Source organism: Colossoma macropomum, unplaced genomic scaffold, assembly GCF_904425465.1.
Source record: "Colossoma macropomum unplaced genomic scaffold, Colossoma_macropomum, whole genome shotgun sequence".
Lineage (NCBI taxonomy): Eukaryota > Metazoa > Chordata > Actinopteri > Characiformes > Serrasalmidae > Colossoma > Colossoma macropomum.
Window position 1 is genome coordinate 12,863,428 of NW_023494803.1, and position 26,376 is coordinate 12,889,803.

Sequence of the window (26,376 nt, forward strand, 5' to 3'; positions counted from 1 at the left end):
TACCTAAGATACCATAGCAACCACCTAGTAAACACCTGGAACACCATGGCACCCACTTAGCAATGCCCTAGTAACCACCTGGAATACAGTAGTAATCACCTAGCAACATCCTAGCAACCAATTGCAACACCATAACAACCACTTAGCAGCACTTTAGCAGCCAACACCACAGCAACCGCCTAGCAACACCCTTGGAACCACCTGAGATACCATAGCAACCATCAAGCAACCACCTGGTACATCAACCACCAAGCAACACCTTAGCAACCATAGCAGGTACCACAACAACCATCGGCCAACACCCTAGCACCAAAGATGCCATAGCAATCACATAGCAACACCCTATAGCACACTATACCAAAACTCAGAGATTTTTTAGCTCTTAAATAAACTTTAACACAAACATAAACAGCAAAAGGATAGTGTATGTTGGAGGATGGGGTTCATACCCTGCTTTGGGTAATAAAACAAGTATAGCTTTTATCCTTGGGATAAACTCTTCACATTACATTAGGTTATCTCTGAAACTGGAAACTGATCTCACTTGATAAGAGTGGTTGCTACGCTGTAAGACCAAAACTATGTGGACACCTGATCACACCTTAATGAGCTTGTTGGATGTCTCATTCTAAAACCATGGACATCAATATGGAGTTTCCCCCCTTTGCAGTTATAACAGCCTCAAATATTCTGGGAGGTTTTCCACAAGATTTTGGAGTGTGTCTGTGGGAAGTTGCACTCCACACTTATTTGTTTAGATCTTACCAGTTCTAAAAATGCAGACTTCCTACTTTTAAGGCCTACACAAGGTTCCTTGGTGTCCTGCTTTGCTTTTGAGAATGTGTTGTGGTGTTAAGCATGGACAGTAAATTGATGTTCCACCAGGATTTCCTCAAGTCAGAAAAGAAATCACTTCCATGCTTTATGTGCCACAACATATAGCGGGATGCAGTTTATGAATGGCAAATGTTGCCTAATGGCACTGCATAAATTTAAGGCAAAATTACTGAGCTCTACTCAACCCATGGCACCAACATCTAAGATGGAGACAGAAAGCAGAAAGAGGCCTTCGCTGCCATGTGCACTCACCCACAAGAGTCGCAGAGGTGGCAGCAGTACACAAGTCCTTTACTTAAGTAAAAGTACAACCCTGTTTCCAATAAAGTTGGGATGCTGTGCAAAACGTAAATGAAAACAAAATGCAATGATGTGCAAAGCATTTAAACCCTACATTTATTTAGATATAGTACAAAGACAACATACCAAATGTTGGAAGCAAGGCCTTCCCTGAAAATGACGTCATCTGGATGGCAGCCTATGTTGCTCCAAAACCTCTATATAATGTGCCTTGTAAGGTGCCTTGCCCCCTTGTATCTGGATGATTGTGGCAGGTTGCTGTCATTGGAGCCTGGGGGATGGTTGCTTGCCACAGCGATGTATGCAAAAAGTTTCCCTAGATTTATGAAGTGTATCAATGTCACCTCCATTTTCACCTCCAATTAGAGAGTTTAAAATAGTATGTGTTGTACTGTTGTAGGCAAGACCACTAAAGATGATTCTAAGACAAGACCAAGACCTGGACACATTGAGTCTATGTCAAGACTAAGACCATAAGGTGTTTTCAGAATATGAAAATGAAAAAAAGAAAGGGAGGAAAAAAACTGAAATTCATTTGTTGTTTAATGTTGTGTACATTCATTATCATGGTGTATATTACTGAATAAGATTTTATGAAATATTTTGTTAAATATAATGTTATATAATGTATAGCCTAAAAATATTATTCATTATTATTGTATTATAGTCCTAGTCCAACTTTGCATTGTAACTTTTGGCGGTAAATGATGGTGAGGTTCTTCTCTGTCCCTTCTTCTCTAAAATTATTGAGATTCATCACCTATAGTCTACTGAATATAAACTAAACAACATACATACATTTTTATTATTTTTATCATTATTATATGAAAACTGAAACCAAATGATGTTGAGGACCAATACAAGAGCAAGTCCAAATGATGTTGTGACCGAGATAAGAGCAAGGCCAAATGATGTTGAGATAAAGATGAGAGTGAGACCAAATGATGTTGATACCAAGGCGAGAGTGAGACCAAATGATGTCAAGACCAAAATGAGACCAAGTGTAAATGATGTCAGGACTGTGTCAAAACCGAATCCAAATAATGTTGAGATAAAGACAAGACCAAGATCAAATAATGTTGTGGCCAAGGCTAGACCACGACCAAATGATGTTGAGACCAAAAGTGTGGTGTAAATGTCCATGATGGAGTGGAGACAGACCCCAATGATCTTCTCAGCTGTCCTCACTATTCACTGTAGGGTCTTGCGGTCGGAGGCGGTGCAATTCCCAAACCAGGTGATGATGCAGCTGCTCAAGACGCTCTCCACAGTCCCCCTGTAGAACATGGTGAGGATGGGAGGGGGAAGATGAGCTTTCTTCAGTCTCCGCAGGAAATAGAGGTGCTGCTGGGATCTCTTGGCTATGGAGTTGGTGTTGACCAGGTGAGGTTCTCTGTGATGTGGACACTGAGGAACTTGGTGCTCCTGACGATTTCCACAGCAGAGTCAGTGATGTTCAATGGGGGGTGGTCACCTTGCACTCTTTGGAAGTCAACAACCATCTTCTTAGTTTTGTCCACATAGAGACAGGTTGTTGGTTCCGCACCAGCCACTGCACCTCTTCTCTGTATGCTGACTCATCATCCTTGCTGATCAGACCCACCACAGTCATGTCATCAGTGAACTTGATGATGTGGTTTGAGCTGTGCTTTGCAGTACAGTCGAGAGCCAGCAGAGTGAACAGCAGTGGACTAAGCACACAGCACTGAGGGGTTCCGGTGCTCAGTATGGTGGTGCTGGAGATGTTGTTACCAATCCTGACTAACTGAGGTCTCTCAGTCAGGAAATCCAGGACCCAGTTACAGAGGGAGGTGTTCAGGCCCAGCAGGCTCAGTTTTCCAGTCAGCTGCTGAGGGGTGATGGTGTTGAATGCTGAACTGAAGTCTATGAACAGTGTTCTGACATAGGTGTCTCTATTGTCCAGGTGGGTGAGAGCCAAGTGGAGTGTGGTGGAGATGGTGTCATCTGTTGAGCAGTTGGGGCGATATGCAAATTGCTGTGGGTCCAGTGAAGGAGGAAGCTGGTCTTTAATGTGCCTCATGATAAGCCTCTTGAAGCACTTCATGATGATGGGAGTGAGTGCAATGGGACGGTAGGACAGAACACTGGAGACTTCTTCGGCACAGGGATGATGGTGGTGGGCTTACATTGGAATGACTGCAGCGCTCAGAGAGATGTTGAATATGTCTGTGAGAACATCAGCCAGCTGTTCAGCGCATTCTCTGAGCACTCTGCCCTGTTTGCTGTCTGAACCTTTTCATGGGTTGACTCTGTGTAGAGTTCTCTGCACATCAGCAGTGGACAGACGCAGTACCTGTTCATTTGGAGAAGGTGTGGTCTTCCTCGCCGTTGTGCCATTCTGTGCTTCAAACAGAGCGTGTAAGTTATTAAGTGCAGTTGGAAGGGAGGCATCACTGTCACAAGCAGGTGGAGATGTCTTGTAGTTGGTGATGGCCTGGATGCCCTGCCACATGCGCCATGTCAGCAGTGTCATGAAAATGTTCATGGATTTTCTTTGAGTAGGCACGCTTTGCCTCTCTGATGGCCCGGGAAAGCTTGGCTCTTGCTATCCTGAGGCTGATCTAGCCAGTCACTGATGCTGTATACTCCTCCAGGTTGATGGAATCAACGGAAGTTGCTGCTTCTCTGAACATCTCCCAATCAGTGTGCTCAAAACAGTCCTGAAGAGCAGAGATAGCTCCTGGCGGCCAGATTCTCACTTGCTTCTGGTCCGGTTTGGCATGTCTGACGAGCGGTCTATATGCTGGAATGAACATCACAGAGATGTGGTCTGAGTAGCCGTAGTGGGGGTGGGGCTCGGCCCTGTATGCGCCAGAGATGTTTGTGTAAACAAGATCCAGCAAGTCCACATACTAGTGAAATTTAGGGAGTACTGACTTGAGATTGGCATAGTTGCAACAATAAACAGTCCATCTGGTTGTATGTTTTGGAGATCACTGATAGCGCTGAACAGCTCATTCAGTGCGGCGTTAGCATTAGCACTGGGAGCTATATACACTGCTACTATGTACACCATAGTCAACTCTCTTGGCAAATAAAAAGGCCTGGCTCTGACAATTGCAAACTCCAATACCGGTGAGCAGTGACTAGAGAGTACTGCTGCATTTTTACACCATGTAGTGTTGATGTAAACACACAGGCCCCCACCTCTTACCGCACGGTTCAACATCTCTGTCCGCACGGAAGCACAGCAGGCCGTCAAGCTGAATGGCTAAGTCCAGAGTGGAGCTTGTCATTCTTGTCTCCATAAAAATTAAAACCCAGCAGTCTCTGAATTCATGCTGGGTAGCTGCTGAATCCAGAGTTGAGAATGAGTCCAAGAATGAGGACAAGAATTAGTCCAAATGATGTTGAGACTGAGACAAGACTGAGTCAAAATGATGTCAAGACCAAAACAAGACTGAATCCAAATGATGTCACAGCAGAGACAAGAATGAGTCCAACTAATGTCAAGACCAAAACGAGACTAAGTCCAAATGGTGTCACAGCTGAGGCAAGAATGAGTCCAAATGATGTCACGACTGAGATGAGAATGAGTCCAAATTATGTCATAGCCGAGACAATGCGAGTCCAAAAGATGTTGAGATAGAGACGAGACCGAGACCAAAGAATGTTGTGACCAAGGCAAGACTGTGTCCAAATGATGTCGAGACCAAAGCTAGACTGAGAGAAAATCGTGACTGACTGAGACAAGACAGAGTTCATTAATTTATGCTCTCAAGACCAAGACAAGACAGAGTCCAAATGATGTCGAGACCAAGATATGACTGAGTCCAAATGATGTCATCAGTGAGACGAGACTGTGTCCAAATTATCTCAAGACCAAGATGAGACTGAGTCCAAATGATATCATGGCCAAGACAAGAATGAGTTCAAATAATGTCAAGACCAAGATGAGACTAAGCCCAAATGACGTTACAGCCAAAACAAGAATGAGTCCAAATGATGTTGAGATAGAGGCGAGACAGAGACCAAATAATGTTGTGACCAAGGCAAGACTGAATCCAAACGATGTCGAGACCGAGATGAGACTGAGTCCAAATGATGTCACAGCTGAGACAAGAATGAGTCCAAATGATGTCAAGACCGAGATGAGACTGAGCCCAAATGACGTTAAAGCTGAGACAAGAATGAGTCCAAATGATGTCAAGACCGAGATGAGACTGAGCCCAAATGACATTAAAGCTGAGACAAGAATGAGTCCAAATGATGTCAAGGCCAAGACAAGACTGAGTCCAAATGATGTTGAAACCAAAGCTAGACAGAGAAAATGGTATGGGGACCAAGACAAGACCAAGTTCATTAATTTATGCTCTTGAGCCCGAGACAAGACCGAGTCCAAATGATGTTGAGACCAAGATACAGCAGACTCCAAATGACGTCGAGACCAAGACACGATGGAGTCCAAATGATGCCATGACCAAGACCTAAACATAATTTAGGCTCATGAGACCAGTCTCAAAACCAAGACTGGATTGGAGTACTACAACACCTTTGTGCCTAAATATTTAAATAAAATAAAGAAATGTTGCTATAGAGTAAGTTTTGCACCTCTTTCTTGAAAAGATAATTTGTGATCATTGTGACCATCATAAATAGAGGAATAAGCTCTGAGATCAGTCCTCTAACTCAAAACTGTTAATACCAGCACACAGTTAAAGCACATGCAAAGCTGAAGGCCTATTCTGAGTCCTGATGAAGCACAGCTGACAGCAGCCTAACAGTTTTAAAAATATTTAACCAATGTAATTAACTCCCACTGAATGGTTGTATGATTTTGGAATACATTACTATTTTCCCATTTTATGCATTTCCATTTTGATGTGTGTTCAAATATTGAATCTTCATATCTTCTCAGCAGTGATTTCAGAGCATGACAAAGGAAGAAAAAGGCTTAGCGTTCCACATTTCTGAGACACTGAATGGCATTAAAGAGACAGTGAACTGCCTTTATGTTTTAGTTTGTTTGTTTACTAGGGAATAATGTAAATGGTTGCATTATACCGAGTCATTAAATCAGCTTTTTAATGCAAACCTTTACACAAAGGCATCTCAGGCTGACCGCAGGTGTTACTGAATACATATACATGTAGAATATCAATTTTACTCTGTAGATACATATACAGAACAGCACAACAAATGAATGATCAAGTCTTGAATAAAAACGATTATAAACACGTTTTACTCAGTGCATTTTGCAGTGTGACTGAGAGTAGTGTTTACATCAATTATGTGCAACAAAAACAGGATAGAAATACATTAAATGCATTAAATTATTTGTTGCTAGTTTATTTAAGTTGTTTTGCCTTTTTTTGTTTTGCCTTTGTTTATTTCCTTTAAACACTGCATTTACTGCCTGTAGTGCTTAGTTGTTTCTATCACGCTGAGTCCGGGATGAGTCGCGAGTCAGTTAAGGATGAGTCCAAGTCAAGTTCCTTGTTAGATAAAGGTGAAACTGAGTTGAGTCATAAGTCACTTAAGCACGTGTTATAGACGACTCCAATCTGTGTCGCAGGTCAGTAAAGCACGTATCCGAGTTGCCAGTCAGTTAAGGGTGAGTCTGAGTCAAGTTGCAAGTCAGTTAAAGGCGAGTCAGAGTTCAGTCAAGAGTCAGTTAAGGACAAGTCAGAGTTGAGTCGCAAGTCAGTCAAGAGTGAGACCGAGAAATGAGTCAGTTAAGGAATGAGTCAGGGATGAATTGTGAATCAGTTAAATGCACATCTGAGTCACATCGAGAGTCAGTTAAGAGTGAGTCCAAGTTGAATCGAGAGTCAGTTAAAGGCGAGTCCAAGTCGAGTTGATAGTCAGTTAAGTGTGAGTCCAAGGTGATTCACGAGTCAGTTAAGCGCAATTCCAAGTTGTGAGTCAGTTAAGGGTGAGTACGAATGTACTATTTATATCTGTAAAAACAGGTGATTTTTACTGTCACTAGACTTGACTAACAGGTGACTAGACTAATTTTCATCTTAAAACCACCCCCATAAACACCGGCAACACCTAGTTTTCAGCCTTGTTTCAACAGGAACACTTTCATCACCACAGTATCCAGGTTTCAGAATTGGTTGGTCACTCCGAATACTCTCATTACTGCAGAATTCAGCCTTCATAAAGGATTGGTCAGTCTGAACACTTTGACTTTTACACACTTTAGCTGTCACAGCTGAACTCCAAGCCAGAAAGCTTTCATCACTGTAGAATTCAACTGTCATAATTGATTGGCCTTGAGGAGACATTGTTCCCCTCACATGAGCATCATTTCCAGAATACGTTAAAACCTTCCCTTTACTTACTCCACTGGTGAATGGACCCTTTTTTTTATAAAACATCTGGTGGAACAGATTGTAATCGCAAGAAGTCTTTCGTTCAAAAATGCCAAAACCAAAGCAGTTTTGATGCTCATCACGATCAGAAGGTACATAGAACATTATGGCCAGTTCACCGGCATAGTCCTGTCCATTTCTCAGGATTTGGTATGTAATGACTCCTACAGAACCATCGGGTAGGTTATTCGTTTTGGAAAAGGAGCATACTTCTCCGGTTCTTTTTTCAATCATAGTTTGTGGATGATGGTGACAGTGTCCACTCCTGGTGTAGATCCTAATATAGAGAAAGAGAAATAATAAACGATAGTATAAGGGGTTGCACCGGTTATGTGTTAGTTTGTGATTAAGTTTGTCCACGAAATATTTACTAAATCTTATTGTTTTATTAATTTTTGATACCAATTTGACTATTGTCTTAGGGCACATAGCTAATAAACATTAATTAATATATTCACTGAGACCAAAAGTAAACACAGTGGTTTTAACTTGACAATAACAAATTTTTAACCAATCAATATACATGAAAATCAACATGGATTCGGAGAAAAAAAATACTGGACAGAACAATTTGGGCATGTTCATATTTTCAAAAATGTATTGAACTGAACACCTAGAGCCTTGTTTTTGTTTTGTTCTTTTTCCTTACAAGAAACAAAAGTACAATAATAATGTAAAATAATGGTTAAAAATTTTAAGTAACTGTTTCTATCCAGTTTTTACAACAGCAGCATAAACCCAGACATTCCTGTATTAGTGCTGCATCACCTATGAACTGTTCACATGGGATTAGTTTTACACAGTGTGAGAAATTCCCCTGCGTATTCAAGGGATCCCATGTTGGCTGGCTACTAACTCTCTCACCATAGCGGTACTGATGCTTCAATGGCAGTAACTGTTTATCAGTTGTTCTTCTGTAAAGTTTCTAGTGTGGTTCTGTGCTCTTCCTCACATTAACTGAGATCTTACTCATCTCCTCTTCTGTCTTCAGTGTGAGAAATGAGGAACAGTCACTCTTTACTCCAAAGTCTGGGTGAACCAGTCTGCTACAGCACCACCCTGAGGCAGAGCAGTGCTGCAGCTCTAGTTATTTAAGAATACCAACGAGAGAAGCTCGCTGGTTGTGGGTGAAGCAATTAAACAATGAGCTTATTAATTAAGTTTAATTTCAGGAACCCCCCAGAATTTTAATTTTGAGAAATTCAGAGGGCCCAACAGGTTAATTAAAGGATTTCAGACCCTCAGGAATCTCTGTATTTCACTGCTTAGATTTACATGGTGAAGTGTGGTAATGTACTTGTTACCTCTGTGTATCTCTGTGATTTTTGCCCTGTCCAAATGCTTTAGGTCACTAACTTATATGAATGCATACACATTTCTGTAAAAATTGTGAACACTTTGATATACTAGAAATGTGTTCAAAATTTATATACAGACAGATGACAAACTAAAGGAAAAATCAACATAAAGTGTCTTAGTGAGGTGTTGGGCTGCCATAAGCCATCAGAACAGATATTGCCTCAGTTAGTGTTTTGTCGACGGTGGTGGAGAATGCAGACTAACATCTCCCGTAGGTGTTCAACTGGGTTGAGATCTGGAGATTGTGAAGGTGTATTGAAGATAAGAGGGAATTTAAGCTAGCAGTGTATTTAGGGTACCAATGAATTTACCAGTGTATATAAGGTACCTCTGAATTTAAGGTAGCAGTATATTGAAGGTACTGGTGGATTTGAGGTAACAGTGAATTTAAGGTAGCAGTGTACTCAAGGCACAGGTGCATTGAAGATAACAGTGGATTTAAGGGTGCGGTGTATTTAAGGTGTCAGTGGATTTAAAGTATCTTATATACTAGCTTACACACTAAAATTAGAAATAACATACAGTTAGTGAAACTTGAAACTGAAGGAGTAAAACCTCAGTCCAGTGTTTTGCAAAGTACTAAACACACTTCTCTAAATTAGACACAGAAATCTAACAATGTCACTTCTTTTTGTGTGTTAGGTTATTTATGTATTTCACTCTAACAGTGTCTCTAAATAAAATCAAACCCTGACTATATGATTAGAAAAGCAGGAATGTTAAAGGTGTTTTGGATTGAGCACAGCAGTGTGTAACTGCTTCAAACAGAATCAGATCATATGAACTCTGTATGTGCCATATTGTGACAAAATTGGGTTTTTATAAATTATTGTATAGTTTTGAATTAAGTGTTTCATTTTGCAAAAGATCTGAGGTGTTCTGTCATTTGTGTGTATGGTTGTCTGAATTGTGTGTAGTATTTGGACAAAATGAGCCTTGTTTCCAAAATTGAGCTTAAGCAATTGTAAAAAAATGTAAGGTATCACTGTATTTATGGTATCTCTAGATTTAAGGTATTTGTATATTTAAAGTATCAGTGGATGTAAGTACCTGGTTAAAGGTAGTAAGGTAGCACAGTATTTAAGGTATCAGTTTATTTATAGTATCAGTGGATGCAAGGTCTTATGTGATTTTAAGGTAGTAGTGTATTTAAGGTATCAATGGATTTAAGGTATCAGTGGATTTCAGGTAGCAATGATTTATGGTAGCATTGGATTTAAGGTAACAGCCGATTTAAGGAACCAGGACATTTAAGGTAGAAGGAGATTTAAGGTGACAGTAGATTTAAGGTAGCAGGGCATGTAAGGAGGCATTGTATTTAAAGGCTTAGTGGATTTAAGGATGGTAATTAATTTAAGGTGGCAGGTGATTTAAGGTGGTAGTGGATTTAAGTTAGCAGTGGATTCAAAGTAAAGATGTATTTAAGGTATCTAAAGATTTAAGGTATCAGTGGATTAAAAACAGCCGTGGTTTTAAGGAAGCAGGGAGATGGCAAGTACTTTTTATATGGCACTATATTTAGGTTTTCATTTAACATGTCACTCACTATGTGTTTCATAGTGCTATTTTGGAAAACATGTGACAAACACCTTTTTTACTTACTTTCCCAAAAATCCAAATTTGATGGGTGATATATGAAATCAAAAAATCAAACGGGCACTAATATAGATATACTGTTAGATCTATACACAGTTTCATTTCTTTAGACCAATCAGAACTTGTTCTGTGCCACTGTTCCTTAACAAACTAAATGTGTCTGTTCTTGAACGAGTTTAACAGAACTGAAAAAGGACAGTAAGTTTATCAAATTAAAGACTATTAGGCCCATGAGCGCATGAGTAACAGAGACCATCAGAATGAATTGGTTCTGAAATTCATTTGTTCTTACCTTGGATTTGCTAAGGTGCACACTTCACTGCAATTACAGATTAGAATGGTGACATTTATCCCTGTCTTTATACTCTGAGATATTTGCTCAACACTGGTGTCAGCCAAGGACACACCAGCTGATATGGATGGTGCAACTTCCATTGCCTGGTGAGAGCCAAAAAAAGAAAAAAAAAGAAAAAAAAACACGCAACATCTTATTAACAAGCATTTTACTTATTTAACGGGCCTGTAACCTACATTTCTTCTAAAAGTTATGAGTTTATGTTTATGTACAAAAAAAGGTTCTGTTCTGATTAGCTGCCCTGTATAGTGTCTCATCCAAAAAGCAGTCTGGAGTGAAACACTCCTTATAATGTCAGTGTGAGTGGGTGGGGCTGAACTGCTGTAGGCTAAATAAGTGGATATATGTAATTTTAATTTCATTGTTTTTGAAAAATAATGCAAACAGGCTGTTTTTGCAGCTTAGTTTCCATATATGGACTGTATGTACCATGGTATGTTTTGAATTCATAACAGTGCTTACATACTAGGCCTGGGTGATGCATAATCGCATATCGTCAATGATGGATAACTTACCTGCTGGTGATGTGTAAAAGGTGATAATTGCCGGTTTGGTAAAAGAACTGAGAGGGAATCAGAGAGGACTAATTTACCTCTAAACACCTTGCAAAACACATTGAAAACTGGGGTTCATGTTTAAGAAATGAGCAGGCTCACGCACCAGTGTAACATGCTAATTACTTTTAGATATCACCCAGGCCTATTATGTACTGCATAAACATATTTTATTCCAAAAAGCCGTCGAAAATTTGGTTTTGTCCATTTAATAATTTAATGAATTCTTTAGTAGAAGTGTCTTAGAGTCTTACTCATCAGCTTGTAAAATATTCATTAATGTAAATGAGAGGCAAAACAGATTGCTTACAGTCAAGCGTGACTTTCTTTTCTCATTCTTTGCTGAATTACACTTTCAAACAAACAATGCATGCTGTACACTAGGAACCTACAGCAGATGGTGTCTCTCTCTCTCTCTCTCTCTCTCTCTCTCTCTCTTCTAGATGCATGCTTTACTTTGCTCTTGTTTTACTCTTTGATCAAAATCAGTTCTGATCTGCTGATCAATCATGGGCTCTTCATCTACTACATTCTCTGAATTTCAAATTACAGTTATTTATTTGTCTTAATTAAAACAATAACACATATAAAACGTTTCTTTCTGACACTTCCATAGCTTTCAATAGGCTACATCTACAGTAAACCACCACGTATACAGGCAGCTGATATTTCTGTGGAGTGTAAAGGGAGTAAGGACGTACCTGTCTCAGCGGGTCGTGGGAGAGATAAGTAGTGCTCAGCTGTGCTGTTGCTTTGAAAGTGATGAATCTGCTGTGCTGGAGCTGATAAGCCTGCAGGAGGAGGAGGAGCTTGAAGCTCTTAGTGATGCTATTCTCCAGTCCTGTTCCTGGACTTTCCCTGAACCAGTGTTTTTGGTGCTTTCCCTGATCTCAGATGGTTTTGGTTTTCCTTTAGCACAGCTCCTCTGCAACATGATTCAGCAAACTAGATGAGAAGACCCTCTGAAACAGAGAGTTCTAATTAGGGATGCATCAATACCGATACTGGTATCGGGCTGATACTGTGCTCGTTTACTCGTACTCATAAAAATTCATTGATACCAACATACTGATACCTTGTGACATAAGCCGAGTGTGGCTGCCACGCTAATAAACAAATGCAGTGAAGGAGGATCTGCTCACACAGAGGAGAGTTACCGTCGCTCTCTTTAAACATTCCGCCTTGGCAGATTCCCACCAGGATACACTGTGAGATTTTAGCCCATTTTTAAAAAAAACACAATCACAATGGCTTCCCCAGTATGGGCGGGAACATGTACACTAAGAAACAGGAGTGGGAAAGTCAACATTTCCTACCAAAGTCTGTATATGTGGACCTATGCCTACTTTACTCAGGGTATAAATGTTGATTTTCTTCAACTTATTTTAAAACTGCTTTTAGCTTCAGTGCTCAGTGTTCGCAGCGCTGGTCAGCGTGTTATTCTCAATGAATCAGCTTTATTGATAACGGTCCGTAGACAGAGTGTCTGTAGAGGCTGCTTTCACATAGCAGGTCAGTCAGATGGAGCGTTTTCGTAAAGTGTGAGTATATAAATCATAGCTTTGTCTGAACACGATGGTCTATTCAAACATATAGTGTGAGTCACCAAAGAGCAAGATTTCTAAATCACACAGTGTCAGTCTGGCTTTAGAGGACATTCAGCTACAGCTCAACCAGCCAATCCAAAGTCTCCAACAAGACGAAAAACTGGAAGCGTGATTCCTGCTGTCACTGGGCTGCTGCTAAAAGAGACAGATGAGGATCAAAACTATGAAACCTGCTTTACTCACAGCTATGCAGAAGAGCTTTTCTGACGGAGAACCAAACCCGCTTTTCTCCACTGCAGGGAACTAATGTAGCATAACTAGCTAATGCATGTCATTTAAAATCAGATACATTTTAATGACTTGATAGTAATTTGTTATGGTATCAGACTTGGTATAAATGACTACTAAAACACATGTACACATGTTTTATATGGAATGTTGATGATGGAAAATAGTGGAAAATCTGAAATAATAAGTTTTCTTTGGGGACTATTTTGCCTTACAGCGCCCTGCATGTATCCCTCCACCATGAATGGAGTTTAAGGCCAAAATCTTCTCAATACTATCATAAAACAGTGTCTCAGTCATCAGGCAATGAAACCATAACCATTTCATGTAGTAACTTTCTGTGAGGGAGCTTTTAGAGGTGGACGTCTGGTTCCTATCACCACCACTTGCATCTATAATGTTTATCTGTATCCCAACCACTATGCTTGTTTTCTGTTATTATACTACTACCCCTAAAGTGCAATAATATATCTCAAGATTGTGACAGTTTCTTTTTTCTTTTACCCCCTTTAAATAGAATAGTTAATGTTTTCTACCATGCCTTCAAATGCAATAATTGCTATGTGCAATATCCCTCCAACTTTGCTCCCAGTTTATTCTTTTTGTTCTATGTTTACGTTTACAATGCATTCTATTTATTTTATATTTAGCATTTTATAGTTTTTCCTTTAATTAAGCATCTATAGGCTTGCTCCTGTATTGCTGGGTTTACGAATCAGACACAAACAGATAAAGATGAGCCCGGAAGATTTATTGAAATGGAGATGAGCGGGTTAACACCGGACCAGGTCAATAACCAGAATAGCCAAACACTGACGAGACAATGGCAATACTTCACAAAGACAAGAACCAAACAGACTAGTATATGTACAGAGTGGTGGTGATTAGAATTCAAGTGACTGTGATCTGTTGGGCGGTTTGTGATTGGTTGAAGAAGTCCCTTGACTGACAGAGGCATTCTGGGAAATGGAGTCCTTGATGATGTAAGTGTTGGACTGAGAAGCAGGAAGCGTGACAGCTCCAAATGACATCTGATTGTATTTGTACCTTGACAATAAAAATATCTCATCTTAAATATCTCTGATCACTGTGAACACTTCTGATTGTAGAATGGAGCATTTCATACCAAACCACTTTGAATTATTCTGTTTATACCATATAATTATAATTTGTATATCTTATAATCTTAACCATATAACCATGCAGATATTTTCCTTTACTACAGCTTTTAACAGACCAGTAATAAGCTCACACCTACCTTTTGTCACGGTCGGGACAAAACCTTGTATCAATTTTCATCTTTTTAGCTAATGTAAAATATCCAGCTGCTCTTTACATTGAGTCAAAATTTCACCATGAATGCACCAATAGAAAAGTGCAAAATTATATGTCGGAGAAATGATTTCTATATAAACTTCCTTTGAAAACCGAGGACGTTTTTCCTTCTGTAAAGTTTTCCTTATGGAGATACGAGGTTTTATTTCAAAAGCTATGCCTTGTTTTTCGAAGACATTCACATTTTACCTAAAAGTAATCCAGTGAATCTACTTATCTGAATTAATCTTTTTTAAATAACCAACACAATGCCATTTTTGTTGTTTCTTTAGAAGGTAGATTTAAATTATAAATAATATTAATAATTTAAAAAAAAACAACAGAAACAAAAGCAGACAGTGCTCCTGAATGAGCTGAGCTGATTGATCTGACTCACTGAAAAGAGCTAGAGTGTCCGTCACTGACTTGCATGCACTGTTGCTCTGTAACATTTACACTTCATTCACTAAGAGTTTATTTCACTGATTCTGAACTGTTTCTACTCAAACAGACTCAGTTGATCACTGTAATCAGCAGAACTGACTGTGAGCTGTTTACAGGGCTTTTAAATGATGTTCACTGTGATTGGCTGCTTTCTAAATAAAGTGCTGAAATTACTGTTGGGTTTGTGCAGCTGGTACAGATGTGTTTGGGTTTTAGAGAGGACACTCAGGACGTAAAGTTATGAGTAGTCAGTAATCAGTAAAGTAGTCATATTACAGTGTGAAAGAGAGCAGGTTAAGGTATATTTTGAAGAAAAGTTATCTGTTTTACATTAAACTGCTGAATGTGTATAAAACAACAACTGCCAATTTCTAATATCCCTTATGTTTTTCACCACTCTGCTTTACCTGTTTTATGCATCCATAATGTTTATTTTTCTTTCCTTTCATTCTTTCATTTCCCATCCCTCCATTCTTCCACAATCTGCTATTACTATTCCATGAACTCATTGATTAGAATTTTTCACCTATTTCACCTATTTATTGACCCTTTAATTTTAAATTTTTACTGTTTCCCCCTTACCCTCAAGGAACCAGGTGGAAAAACAATTCCTGGGCAGCTAACTGCCGCCACCTGCTGGTCTAAGCTGCTGTAACATACTAAGTGTTAGCCAATATTTTTATTTCATACAGTACTGGGAAAAAATGTAAGGGAGATTTTTTTTTAATGGATGAAATTACACAGTGATGTTAGAATTGTGTCTATTTTATTATGTCGTATAGGCAGAAATAAATAAGGTGGCACTTTCTATTGTTTTTCATTTTACTCTTCATAGCTTCTGTGTATCTCCTGCTGATTTCTTAAATACTGTGCCATCAGTGTGCTAGTTAACAGTGAACTCTCTCCTACTCGCTGTAGTATGTTATGATACAATTCAACAACTTTAAACTATCGTTAAGTTCTCATTTGATCACTGCAATAGTGAACTACAGCCTGTAGCCTAAACTGAGCAGCTGCTGCAGCCGAGCTCTAACATGCTGATTTAGCCAGCAGTGTTACAGGTTACATTTTACAAGCTCATTCTGTAACTGCCCTCATGAACACTCACATTTATATCCTAGTGCCATATGTTAGCCTACAGTGTGTTGCTGCACACCTGATCATCTCAGGAAGTCAGAGTCACTCTGTGTAGTGCAGCTGTCTCACTATCAGAACGTCACTGTTTCCACACTGAATCTCATGATTCCTTTAGAAACTATCAAGGTCTGGACCTCAGTGTCTTTACGCTGGTTATGACCATGTACAGATACTCAATAACTCATATTGAAGAAAACAGCAAGCAGTTTATTAATAACGTCTCTCAGTAAACAGCAAGCGATGTTTAAAGGAAAGAGAGTGTTTTTACCAGTAAAAACACTACATATTAGAATCAGTACTAATAAACAAACACAGGAGTCAGAATGTGTTGTTTTCAGAAAAGATCTGAAGATGAAGGTTAGACAAGCACATTTAGAAGAACACATGTTTGGTTCATCACTTAGATTTGTTCAATTCATCACCTGATTAAATTTAATGAAGGACTAATTAGATAAACTACATATTGGATGGTAACTGTTAATGCTGGACTTCCTCCAGGAGAGCTTAGATGGCCTAAGACTTTTGCACTTTATTGCATGTGCTGGACTCGGGTTTGTTTGCCTCTTGTGCTTCGGTAAACAACAGGACCCTCATCCGTCAATTCAACCTTAATAATCGATTGGCCTCCAGCAGACATTGTTCCCTTCACAGCAACTCCTTTTCCAAAATATGGTACGACACCCCCTGTACCTTTGCATCTGCTAAAAGGATTGTTGTAATCATAATCATAATACATCTTGTTGAATAGATTATCATCACATGAAATGTCTGGTTCATAAATGCCAAGAGCAAACCAGTTTTCATACAAGCTGTAGTTATAAGGCACAGAGAACATGATGGCCAGTTCACCGACAGGGTTTCTTTCATTATTGAGGATTTGGTACATCAGGACCCCGATAGAACCACGAGCTGAGTATGCAGTTTTAGAAAATGAGCATGTCTCCTGTGACTTTGTTATTATGGTAGGTTGTGGAGGATGGTGACAGTATCCACTGATGTTGTGGGTCCTGTTATACAGACAGAGAGATTATAATTCATAATGCAGAATACAGATCTGTAGCAGGTAGGAGGCAGACAGACATAAAGAGAAACTATTCAGGGGTCCACACACGTTTTCACATGCATGTCCATCAAATTCTGAGCAGTGTGATGACAGTTACTTTAAATGCTACAGCAAAATCAGTTCATCTTTGGTATGTGTGTATGACAGACCTTGAACCCATATCTCATTTATTTTTTGAACTACTTACAGGTAATAACTGTTTTATAATGTGTTGAATATGGGCCAGTTTCACTGGATACCAGTTATTAATTGTGGTATGCACCAATCCCCTGGGCTCGGATGAGAGCCGCAAGAGCCAGTAAGAAGGTGGGCCTGAACTCGGAGCCCAGATGAAACCCCACAAAGACAGCGAAGAAAGGATGAAATCAGAGAGATAGTCAGGGACGACGTGCAAGTCCTGAGCCCCGCCTCCTGGGCACTGCCTCTGGTGCCGTGGTGAGGCCACTTTAATTTGCTTCACATTCGATCCAGGTGGACAAGCAGGAGAGCAGTTTGCGGTGACAGGGAGGTGGAGCAGTGAGCTCTCCTTCCCTCTCAACTCAGGTGCAGACGTTTCTCCAGCCTTTAGCATCCTTCTTGAGTCCAGGGTGGCACAGGCCGTGCTACAGTGGATTTCATCCTCTCCCTGCTGTCTTCACAGGGTTTTGTCTGGGCTTGGAGTTCAGGCCCAGCCTTTCTACCGGCTCTCGTAGCCGTCATCGGGGCCCAGGGGACAGGCACATGCCACACTAATGTGATGATCTGGTAACTTTGGCTGTCAACAGCTTTAAAATGCTGCAGTACAATGACTTCATCTTTGGTTTGCGCATGAGATGACAGACTTTGAACTAAAATCTCTTCTCAACCACTTATTGGTAATTGCTGTTTTATAGTTTGTGAAATGTGATTCATGAGTCAGTCAGATTGGTGCAATTTACTAAACCAGGGGTGTCCGGTCTTATCCACAAAAGGGCCAGTGTGGCTGCAGGTTTTCATTCCAAACAAGCTGGAGCAACGTGATTCTACTTGTTTAATCAGTTGCTTTCCATCTTCGGCAACTGATCATGTGTGCTTCTGCTGTTTTGGAATGAAAACCTGCAACCGCAGCGGCCCTTTTCAATTGTACATCTCTGTATTAAACTGATGAACTGATTGGGTACATTTGGACACCAATCACATTTAAATCTTTAACATTCTTTAAATGAAAATGAATAGCAGAATGTTCAGAACACAGAACTGGAACAAGTGATGTCGCAATGCACATCTCTCACACAGACACTCATACTCAGCACAGTAGCCTAATGCACAGCAATATCAGCACAAATAATGGATTTAAGGTGAAACTGCATGTAAGGTGGCAGTTAATGTAGGTGGCCGTGGATTTAAGGTATCAGTAAATTTAAGGTGGTAGTGAATTTAAGGAAGCACTGGACATAAGGTAGCAAATAAATTTGAGGTAGCCTAAAATTTAAGGTAGCCTGAAATTTAAGGTGGTAGTGTATGTAAGGTATCAGTAAATTTAAGGTTGCAGAGAATTTAAGGAAGCAGTGGCTTTAAGGGAGCAGGGCTTTTAAGGTACCAGTGTATTTAAGCTAGCAACAAATTTAAGGTAGCAGTGGATTTATGGTGTCAATAAAACAAAAGCCAGTAAATTTAAGGTGGTAGTAAATGTAATTTGGCAGTGAATTTTAGGAAGCAATCAATTTAAGGTAACAGTGTGTTTAATAGCATAGCAACCACCTAGCAACACTTTAGCAACAGCCTGGAACACCATAGCAACCGTCTAGCAACATCTAAGTAACACTTCAGCAACCATTAACAGTCTACCATCATTTTAATGTTTTAACATAATAGGTTGGCTTAAGGGAGCAGTGGATTTAAGGAGGCATTGGGTTTAAGGAAGTAGTGGATTTAAAGTAGCGGTGCATTTCAAAAGGCATTGGATTTAAGTGAGCAGTGAATTCAAGGTAGCAAGAGATTTAAGGTGGCATTAGGTTTAAGGTAACAGAGGATTTAAGGTAGCAGTGGATTTAAGGAGGCATTGGATTTAAGGTCCCAGGAGATTTAAGGTACAGGTGTATTTAATAGCATAGCACCTGCTTAGCAACACCTTAGCAACAACCTGGGACACCATAGCATCCACCTAGCAACACCTTAGCAACCACCTGGGATACCATAGCAACAACCACGGTTGTGGTTTACCAACAGTCTTCCACCATTTTATTGTTTTAATTCAATTAGCTGGCTTTTTCGAGCTAAGTTAAAGTTCGTTCCCTTTCTATTTAGTAGTTGCCAGTGTTGACTTCCAGTGATCTCTTTATATGCTATAACGTGCACATACTGACTATCAGTGAGTGCACCAAATGTGCCGCACTCTTCTGACTATTCTCTGGTGTCTTTTTTGGTAGCTGCAGTACATGACTCAGCTTTTTGATCGGACGTATTATTAAATAGTTGTTCTTCTTAGGAATGAATGGCTGAATTATACGGACAGAACAACCTAGGAACCACCTGGGATACCATAGTAACCCCTTGCAAACACCTAAGTAATTATCTAGGATTCCATCAACCACCAAGCAACAGCCTGAAAACCACTTGGCAACCACCATGGACACTATAGAAATCACCTAGCAATATCTTAGCAACCAACTGGGAGACCATACTTTCAGTACACTAGCAACCTTTTGAGAATTGCTTAAGCTACACAATGACTTTGTATTTCTTCAGCAAATGCATTTTTCTAGTTTTAATGCAGTTTTTATTAAAGGGCCTCCAGATTTTCTCAGCATTCTCTCTAATAATGTGTTCACTGTTACTCTGCTGTGCTTTATTAAACTGGGTAAAGTTGTGATTGTAATTAATCCAGAAGGTCTCCAGTGACAATGAGTTCTGCAGGTTAATAACCCAGAAGCCCACTTCAGTCTGAGAGACCCTCACTGACAACATTCACCTGTACTTACCTTGGATTTGCTAAGGTGAATGCATCACAGTTATTGGTGATTTGAATGGTGACATTTCTGCCTGTGTTTATGGTCTGAGATATTTGCTCAACGGTGTTGCCGAAAAGGGAAGCAGCAGCTGATGCTACTTTCATTGCTAAAGCTGTTCCACGATCCATTGTCTGTTAAGAGTGAAACAAAAACATGTCCCATAAACTTTCATTATTATTTAATGATGTTTTATAAGCTTATCTTTATTATAAGAGCATTTAAGTTTGTGGCTGCTCATTGCTTACATAGCTTTTGTCTTAGCAAAAATGAGAAGCCAGCAAAGGTGGGACAAAAGGTTTTCATGTCCTCAACATCTTCTATTCTTCAACTCTTCCAAGCATCATGGTCTTTTCCAGTGAACTGGTTCTTCTCAGAATCTGTCCAAAATAAGAGCTTTAGTTTGGTTCTCTGGGCTTAGAGTGAGAGGTGAGGTTTGATTTGGTCAAGGAACCATTTGTTTGTTTTCTTTGCCGTCCAAGGGACTCTCAAACGTCTCCTCCAACACCAAAGTTAAAAGGCACCTGTATTTTTCTTGTCTCACTTTCTTACTGTCCACCATTCACTTCCATTAAGAACCAGAGAAAAGACCACAGCCTGGACAGTGGGTTTCAAGTTATGTACCACTTCTGCTGAACGTGCTTGGAAAAGTGGGACACTGTTTAATAAACTACTTATTATTTGTGGTTTAATATGATAATCTATTAATCTACACTTTTACGAGCTGTTGTGTCATGACCACTATGGCATGTTAAGCTTTAAGCTGTTTAAGCCTTTAAGCTTATTTAAATTAAACTCAGTGTAAATGTGAGATGACAATTCATTCTTCTGTGTTGTATTTGTAGGAGAAATACAGTATAACAAGAAGGGCCTCTTGTACTGAAACTGTTGTGCTAGTTGATGGTGAATTTAAAACAGAAATCTGACGCATTCCGTATGAAACTGGTGCACAAATGCAAACGCTCAGTTTGTGGACCATGTGCATTAAAAAAAACGTCCTGTATCTCATGCATTTGCATTTGAGAGAGAGAGTCACACAAAACACATAAATAGTGGGTGGATATATCGAAACTGAGGCTGATTACATATTCCACTGGCCAGGTTTTAAAACCAGGTGTAAATTTGCTTTAGTATCTGAAAGATGTGTTGTTAGAGACATCCTTTAACAGTGACAGCTGAAGGAATTACTTACCATCTGAATACCTCTCTTTGAACTCTCAGGAGCAGATGGACGTTTGTGAGAAGACGGTCTTATCATGCTCTTGCATTCCGTGTTTTCCTTCTCCGTTTTCTTAGCCTGACCAAAATATCAGTTCTGTAGAAAGTTTTGATGGGAAAGATTAATTAACACCACTGTTTCTTCATCTTTGAAATTTATTTTGTATTGCATTGTAAGCGCATAGTGCAATTGCATCAAGTGGTGCTGTGTCTGCACCCATACATACATCTGGCCCTCAGATCTTTTGATGAATTGTTATTAAACACAGAACGTGGAAAACATGAAAAAAGTTCAATTTTGCTTTCAAAGAGAAAGCACCATCTCCGATATGCCCACAGTTCAGAGGAGCTTCTTTTAAAAAATGAAACCAGTTCAGTTAATTATTTATTTAGCCAAAAAGTGATTAAATTGTTTGCTGTACTTGGCGTAAATTCATTTACAGTAACCTTAAAACACTGGCACACTTTACCTGAAAAAGCAGTTACAGTAACAAATGGTGGTTCACAAATGAACACAAAATATGAGAATACCATTGCATGCAAAACTTACACACACACACACACATATTTACATGCATATATGACTGTGTTATAGTTGCTTTCTGAAATTGACACTCAAACCTAAAACCATAATGGATCCACCCTCATGCTTAACAGTTAGCAAGGTGTTCTTTTCATCAGATGCAGCTCCTTTCTCCAAACATACCTTTGGTTATTATGTGCAAAGCATTCTATTTTTACTTCACCACTTTTTTCCAAAATGCCTCTGGCTTATCTAGAAGTTGTATTGCATACTTCAGATGTTGACTTTTGTAATGAGGTTGCAGGTAAGCTTTCCTTCTGATGACTCTTTCATGCAATTTTTGACGAGTCAGTTAAGACCTAACAAGTTTATTAAACTCTGAGACTTGTGGCAGGTGTACAAACTATTCTGCACATGCTAAACATTTCTTTCTAGATTTTAAATGTCAAATATAAAGTACACTTGCATTAACATTAGCAGGCACAATTTTCTTTGTTAGTATGTTACAGAGGTTGTGTTTACTACTTTTCACTTGAAAAAAAATCTACAAAATATGTTGTTTAGAAAAGGGTGCCCAAATTTTTGCCTACAACTCTTCACCTTAAATGTCAGTAGTATTTTCCTGGCAATTTAAAAAGTCATAAAGGGATTTAAGTACATACCTGTCCAAGGAGGTCCCTCAGAGTCTGTTTAAGTATGCAGAGCTAGAGTTCGTCTTAGGGTTGTAACTCTAGCTAATAGTGTCCTGTAGAGTCAGGCTGCTTGTGGTTATATAGCAGCCCATACAACCACAAGAGGAAGGAAATTCCAGATTGAGCTGATATAGATTAGTCTTTTTTTTAGCTCTTTTTTGTCAACAAAGCCTTGCAATGTGATCTGTCACAGCAGATGCTAGGCTCTGTAACAGTGAGAAAAATTTGTCAACTTAACCATACCGAATGTCCAAAAGTATCCAATGATTGAATTCAGCTAAGGTCACCTATTGTTGACACAGGCATTCTTGTATGTGTTCTTGTTTTCTATGTTTCTCTATACAAAAGCACTGACCAATAGAATAGGATGCTCCGGAGGACCTGAAGGTCACCATGCCCAGGGCCAAGCATGGGTAGAGGAGTATAAACACCCCAGAATTGTATGCTCCTTTTTATTTTGTGAGCTTCCATTACAGCAACTAAGTCTATATATTATTATCTTTCTAATCAAGGTGCGAAATACAGGGGGTCCTAGGGGTTCAAAAAGGATTAGACTTAAACTTTGTCTCTGTTCAAGACAATCAATGTAAGTAGGGAAATTCAAAAGAGCAAAACAAAAAAAAAATAAATATATTTACTTTTCACTTAAACTGCTCAACAAATGGTTGATTTGGAAATTTGAACACCTGTTATCTACCTGCTTTTTTGAGCTCACCTTGTCTTATGTCTGCAGGAGCATCAGTACAGGAAGAGGAGCTTCTCGCTCTCCCTTAGTGACTTCAGTGTGGGTTGTGCAGGTTAGCTGCTGGGCTGAGGCTGAACTCTGCTGGATTATGATCACAAAATAGTCTGTTACATTAACTATTAATAAAATGCTTACTAGCTGCATCGAATCAAATCTTGCTTCTTTTATTAGCTAGTGCTTGTTATGAATGACTGCTTACTAGCTAATCGTTAGTTAGCCAGCTAGCTCACGTTACTGCAGCTTATTTACAGTTTGACACTATAAGCTTGTGTTTTCTGAAAGAAACTTGTCAGCAGTTGCCAGTCTACCCTATAAATAAATAGCTGCTATAAATGCTGTGACTCCCATTCTTAAGAAACCTGGATTACATACTTAATTACTGTCCAATTACAGACCCATCTCCGATCTCCCTTATTTAACTAAAGTGATGGAAAGCGTTGTGGCCTCTCAGCTTCAGGAATTTCTCAGCAGAAACAATCTATATGAACCTTTCCGATCTGGCTTTGGCAACCTGCACAGTACTGAGACTGCCCTATTAAGAGTTGTTGATGATCTTTTAATGTCTGCAGATGCTGGTTTTCTTAATATCCTCATCCTCCTTGATCTCAGTGCAGCCTTTGACACTGTGAATCATTTCCAGACTTTCATCCATAGGCATTTCAGGCTTAGCTCTTGCTTGGTTCTGATCCTATCTTACTAACAGGTAACAGTTTATCTCTATAGGTTCACAAGTCATCCACTGCTCTGGGCACTCATGGAGTGCCCCAAGGTTCTGTCCTTGGACTCTTCCTTTTCATACCATACATCTCACCACTACATCAGATCATTCAAAATCATGGGCTTAAGTTACATGTTATGCTGATGATACCCAGATCTTCATAAGCACTGCACCCCCTAAAGTCTCAGCTCAGTCACTAAGTACATGCATTAAATTCAGATTTTGATTCAGATTTTAAACACTGGTTGGACAATAATCTCTCAAAATGGTATCCCTATTAAATCAGTTCAAGTCCGAAAAAAATTGGATTCATTTTTAACTCGACTTTCATTTGAGCCCCATATTAAGTCACTTACTAAGACTGCATTCTACAACTTGCATAACATTGCATGTTGCCACCCTCTGCGCAACAATATTGATGCCAAAATGCTGGTTAGCGCCTTCATTTTTTCCCATATTGATTATTCCAAATCCTTCTACTGGCTTCAGTTCATTCAAAACTCAGCAGCCAGAGTCCTCACTTTTACCAAGCGCACTGCACACATCACTCCCATCCTCCATCAGCTTTACTGGGTACCAATATCCTCCCATATTACATATAAACTTCTCCTTCTAACCTTCAAAGCTCTTCATGGTCTCGCTCCTATATACCTCAGTGAGCTCCTTTATCCCTAATGTCCCTCTTGCTCCCTCAGATCTTCTGGCGCCGGACTTGTTGCTGTCCCACACACAGGACTCTCGACAGTGGGTGGCAGGTCTTTCAGTGCTGCTGCTCCCAAATTTTGGAACTACTTTTGCTTTTTTTTTTTGGGGGGGGGGGCGGCAGGAAGCAGGCTGATAAGCAGAAAAAGGAAACATTAAGCAGATAAGCATAACTTATCATGGAAGTTATTATTTATTTCTAACAAAGAATCAAAAGTAGAAACCAAAATCAATTTATTTGCAAGGCTTTTGAAGGGCCCCCAATCCAGGTGAAAGATTACCTGCAGGAATTTGTGCCCATTCAGTCAAAAGTGAGGTCAGACACAGATGTTGGACAAGAGGGCCTGGCTCACAATCTCCATTCTAGCTCATCCCAAAGGTGTTCAGTGGGGTTGAGGTCAGAGTTTTGTGCAGGCTACTGGAGTTCCTCCACTCATCACAACATGCCTTTATGGACCTTACTTTGTGCACTGGAAAGGGTCGCCAAACTGCTGCTGCAAAGCTGGGAGCATATAACTGTGTAAAATGTCTTTGTGTGCTGTAGCATTAACATCACCCTTCACTGGAACGAAGGGGACCAAAACCCAAAAAACAGCCCAAGACCACTGTCCACCAAACCCATTCGTACATCAGACTGCCAGATAGTGAAGTGTGATTCATTACTCCAGCACTCAGAGACGCTGAATCCTGAATGCGGACTCTCCTCAACTCCACTTATATTGGCAAATATTGGCACCCCTCATAAACGTGAGCAAAGCAGGCTGTAAAAACATTCTTTGTATGGTTGCTGATACTTTTGATCTTTCATTCAAAATGTTAACAAAAATCTTTTATTTGAAGTGTGAGGGGAAAAAAAATCTTATATCCTGATCAAATCCTCAATCAAATAAGTAGCTTTAATCAGTCAGCATTAACGTTCTGCCTGGCAACAATGTAATCTGCGGAAGACATAGAACCCGACATGCAGACATTTCACTCTTTATTAAGAAACATACAGGGTGCAGATATTTCCTGTGTACGTGAGAAGATAAATAAGCTCTTTCGTTGAAATAGAATCATCACCTTCTTCTAGAAATAGGGCTTCTGTCCTGAATGTAAAGTGACCCCTGAGGGGTGCATGTTCTAGCATATTCTAGGTGTTATTCTACAGGCTCTGGCAATGGTTTTTAAGTATCATGTTAATCATAAGCAGAGGTGTAAGTAACGAATTACTGTAATTGAGTACAGTTTTCCCTGTAACGGTACTTTTTGGAGTAGAATTAAATCATAGTACTGTTACTTTTATTTTTTAATGAAATACTTTTACTTCGCTACTTTAATTTTCATAACGTTACAGAGTAAAAATAAATTATGACCGTATCAGCTCAGAAACCAGTAAGAAGGACACGCGGTTAAATTGAAAAGATTCACCAATCAAAAAACAGCAGCAGAGAAAAACACAACAGAGATGTCCAGTTTAGTGGAGAAGGACAGAGGAGGACGCGACACACACGAGCAACAGACCGCGTCCAAACGGTCCTCTTTGTTCATTTTCACATGAACTAAAGAAAACGGCGTTATCATCAGCGACCAAACACGAAACCTGCTGATATCCGCTCTCACAGCTCGACTCTACTGAGGCAGCTGATCCGAGCTAAACATGTGTACGGTTTTCTTCTTTCTTTTATAATGATTATG

General features: G+C 39.7%; 1 protein-coding gene across 1 annotated transcript; it reads right to left on the reverse strand.

Annotated features, from left to right (window-relative positions):
* Positions 1-16,601: 16,601 nt before the first annotated feature.
* LOC118823872 (bryoporin-like) lies at positions 16,602-20,232 on the reverse strand. Its single transcript, XM_036593716.1, has 2 exons — positions 20,075-20,232; positions 16,602-17,079 (listed from the first exon to the last, which is right to left on the reverse strand). Exons 1-2 carry the CDS (start codon positions 20,230-20,232, stop codon positions 16,602-16,604), a joined length of 636 nt encoding a protein of 211 aa, XP_036449609.1.
* Positions 20,233-26,376: the final 6,144 nt, after the last annotated feature.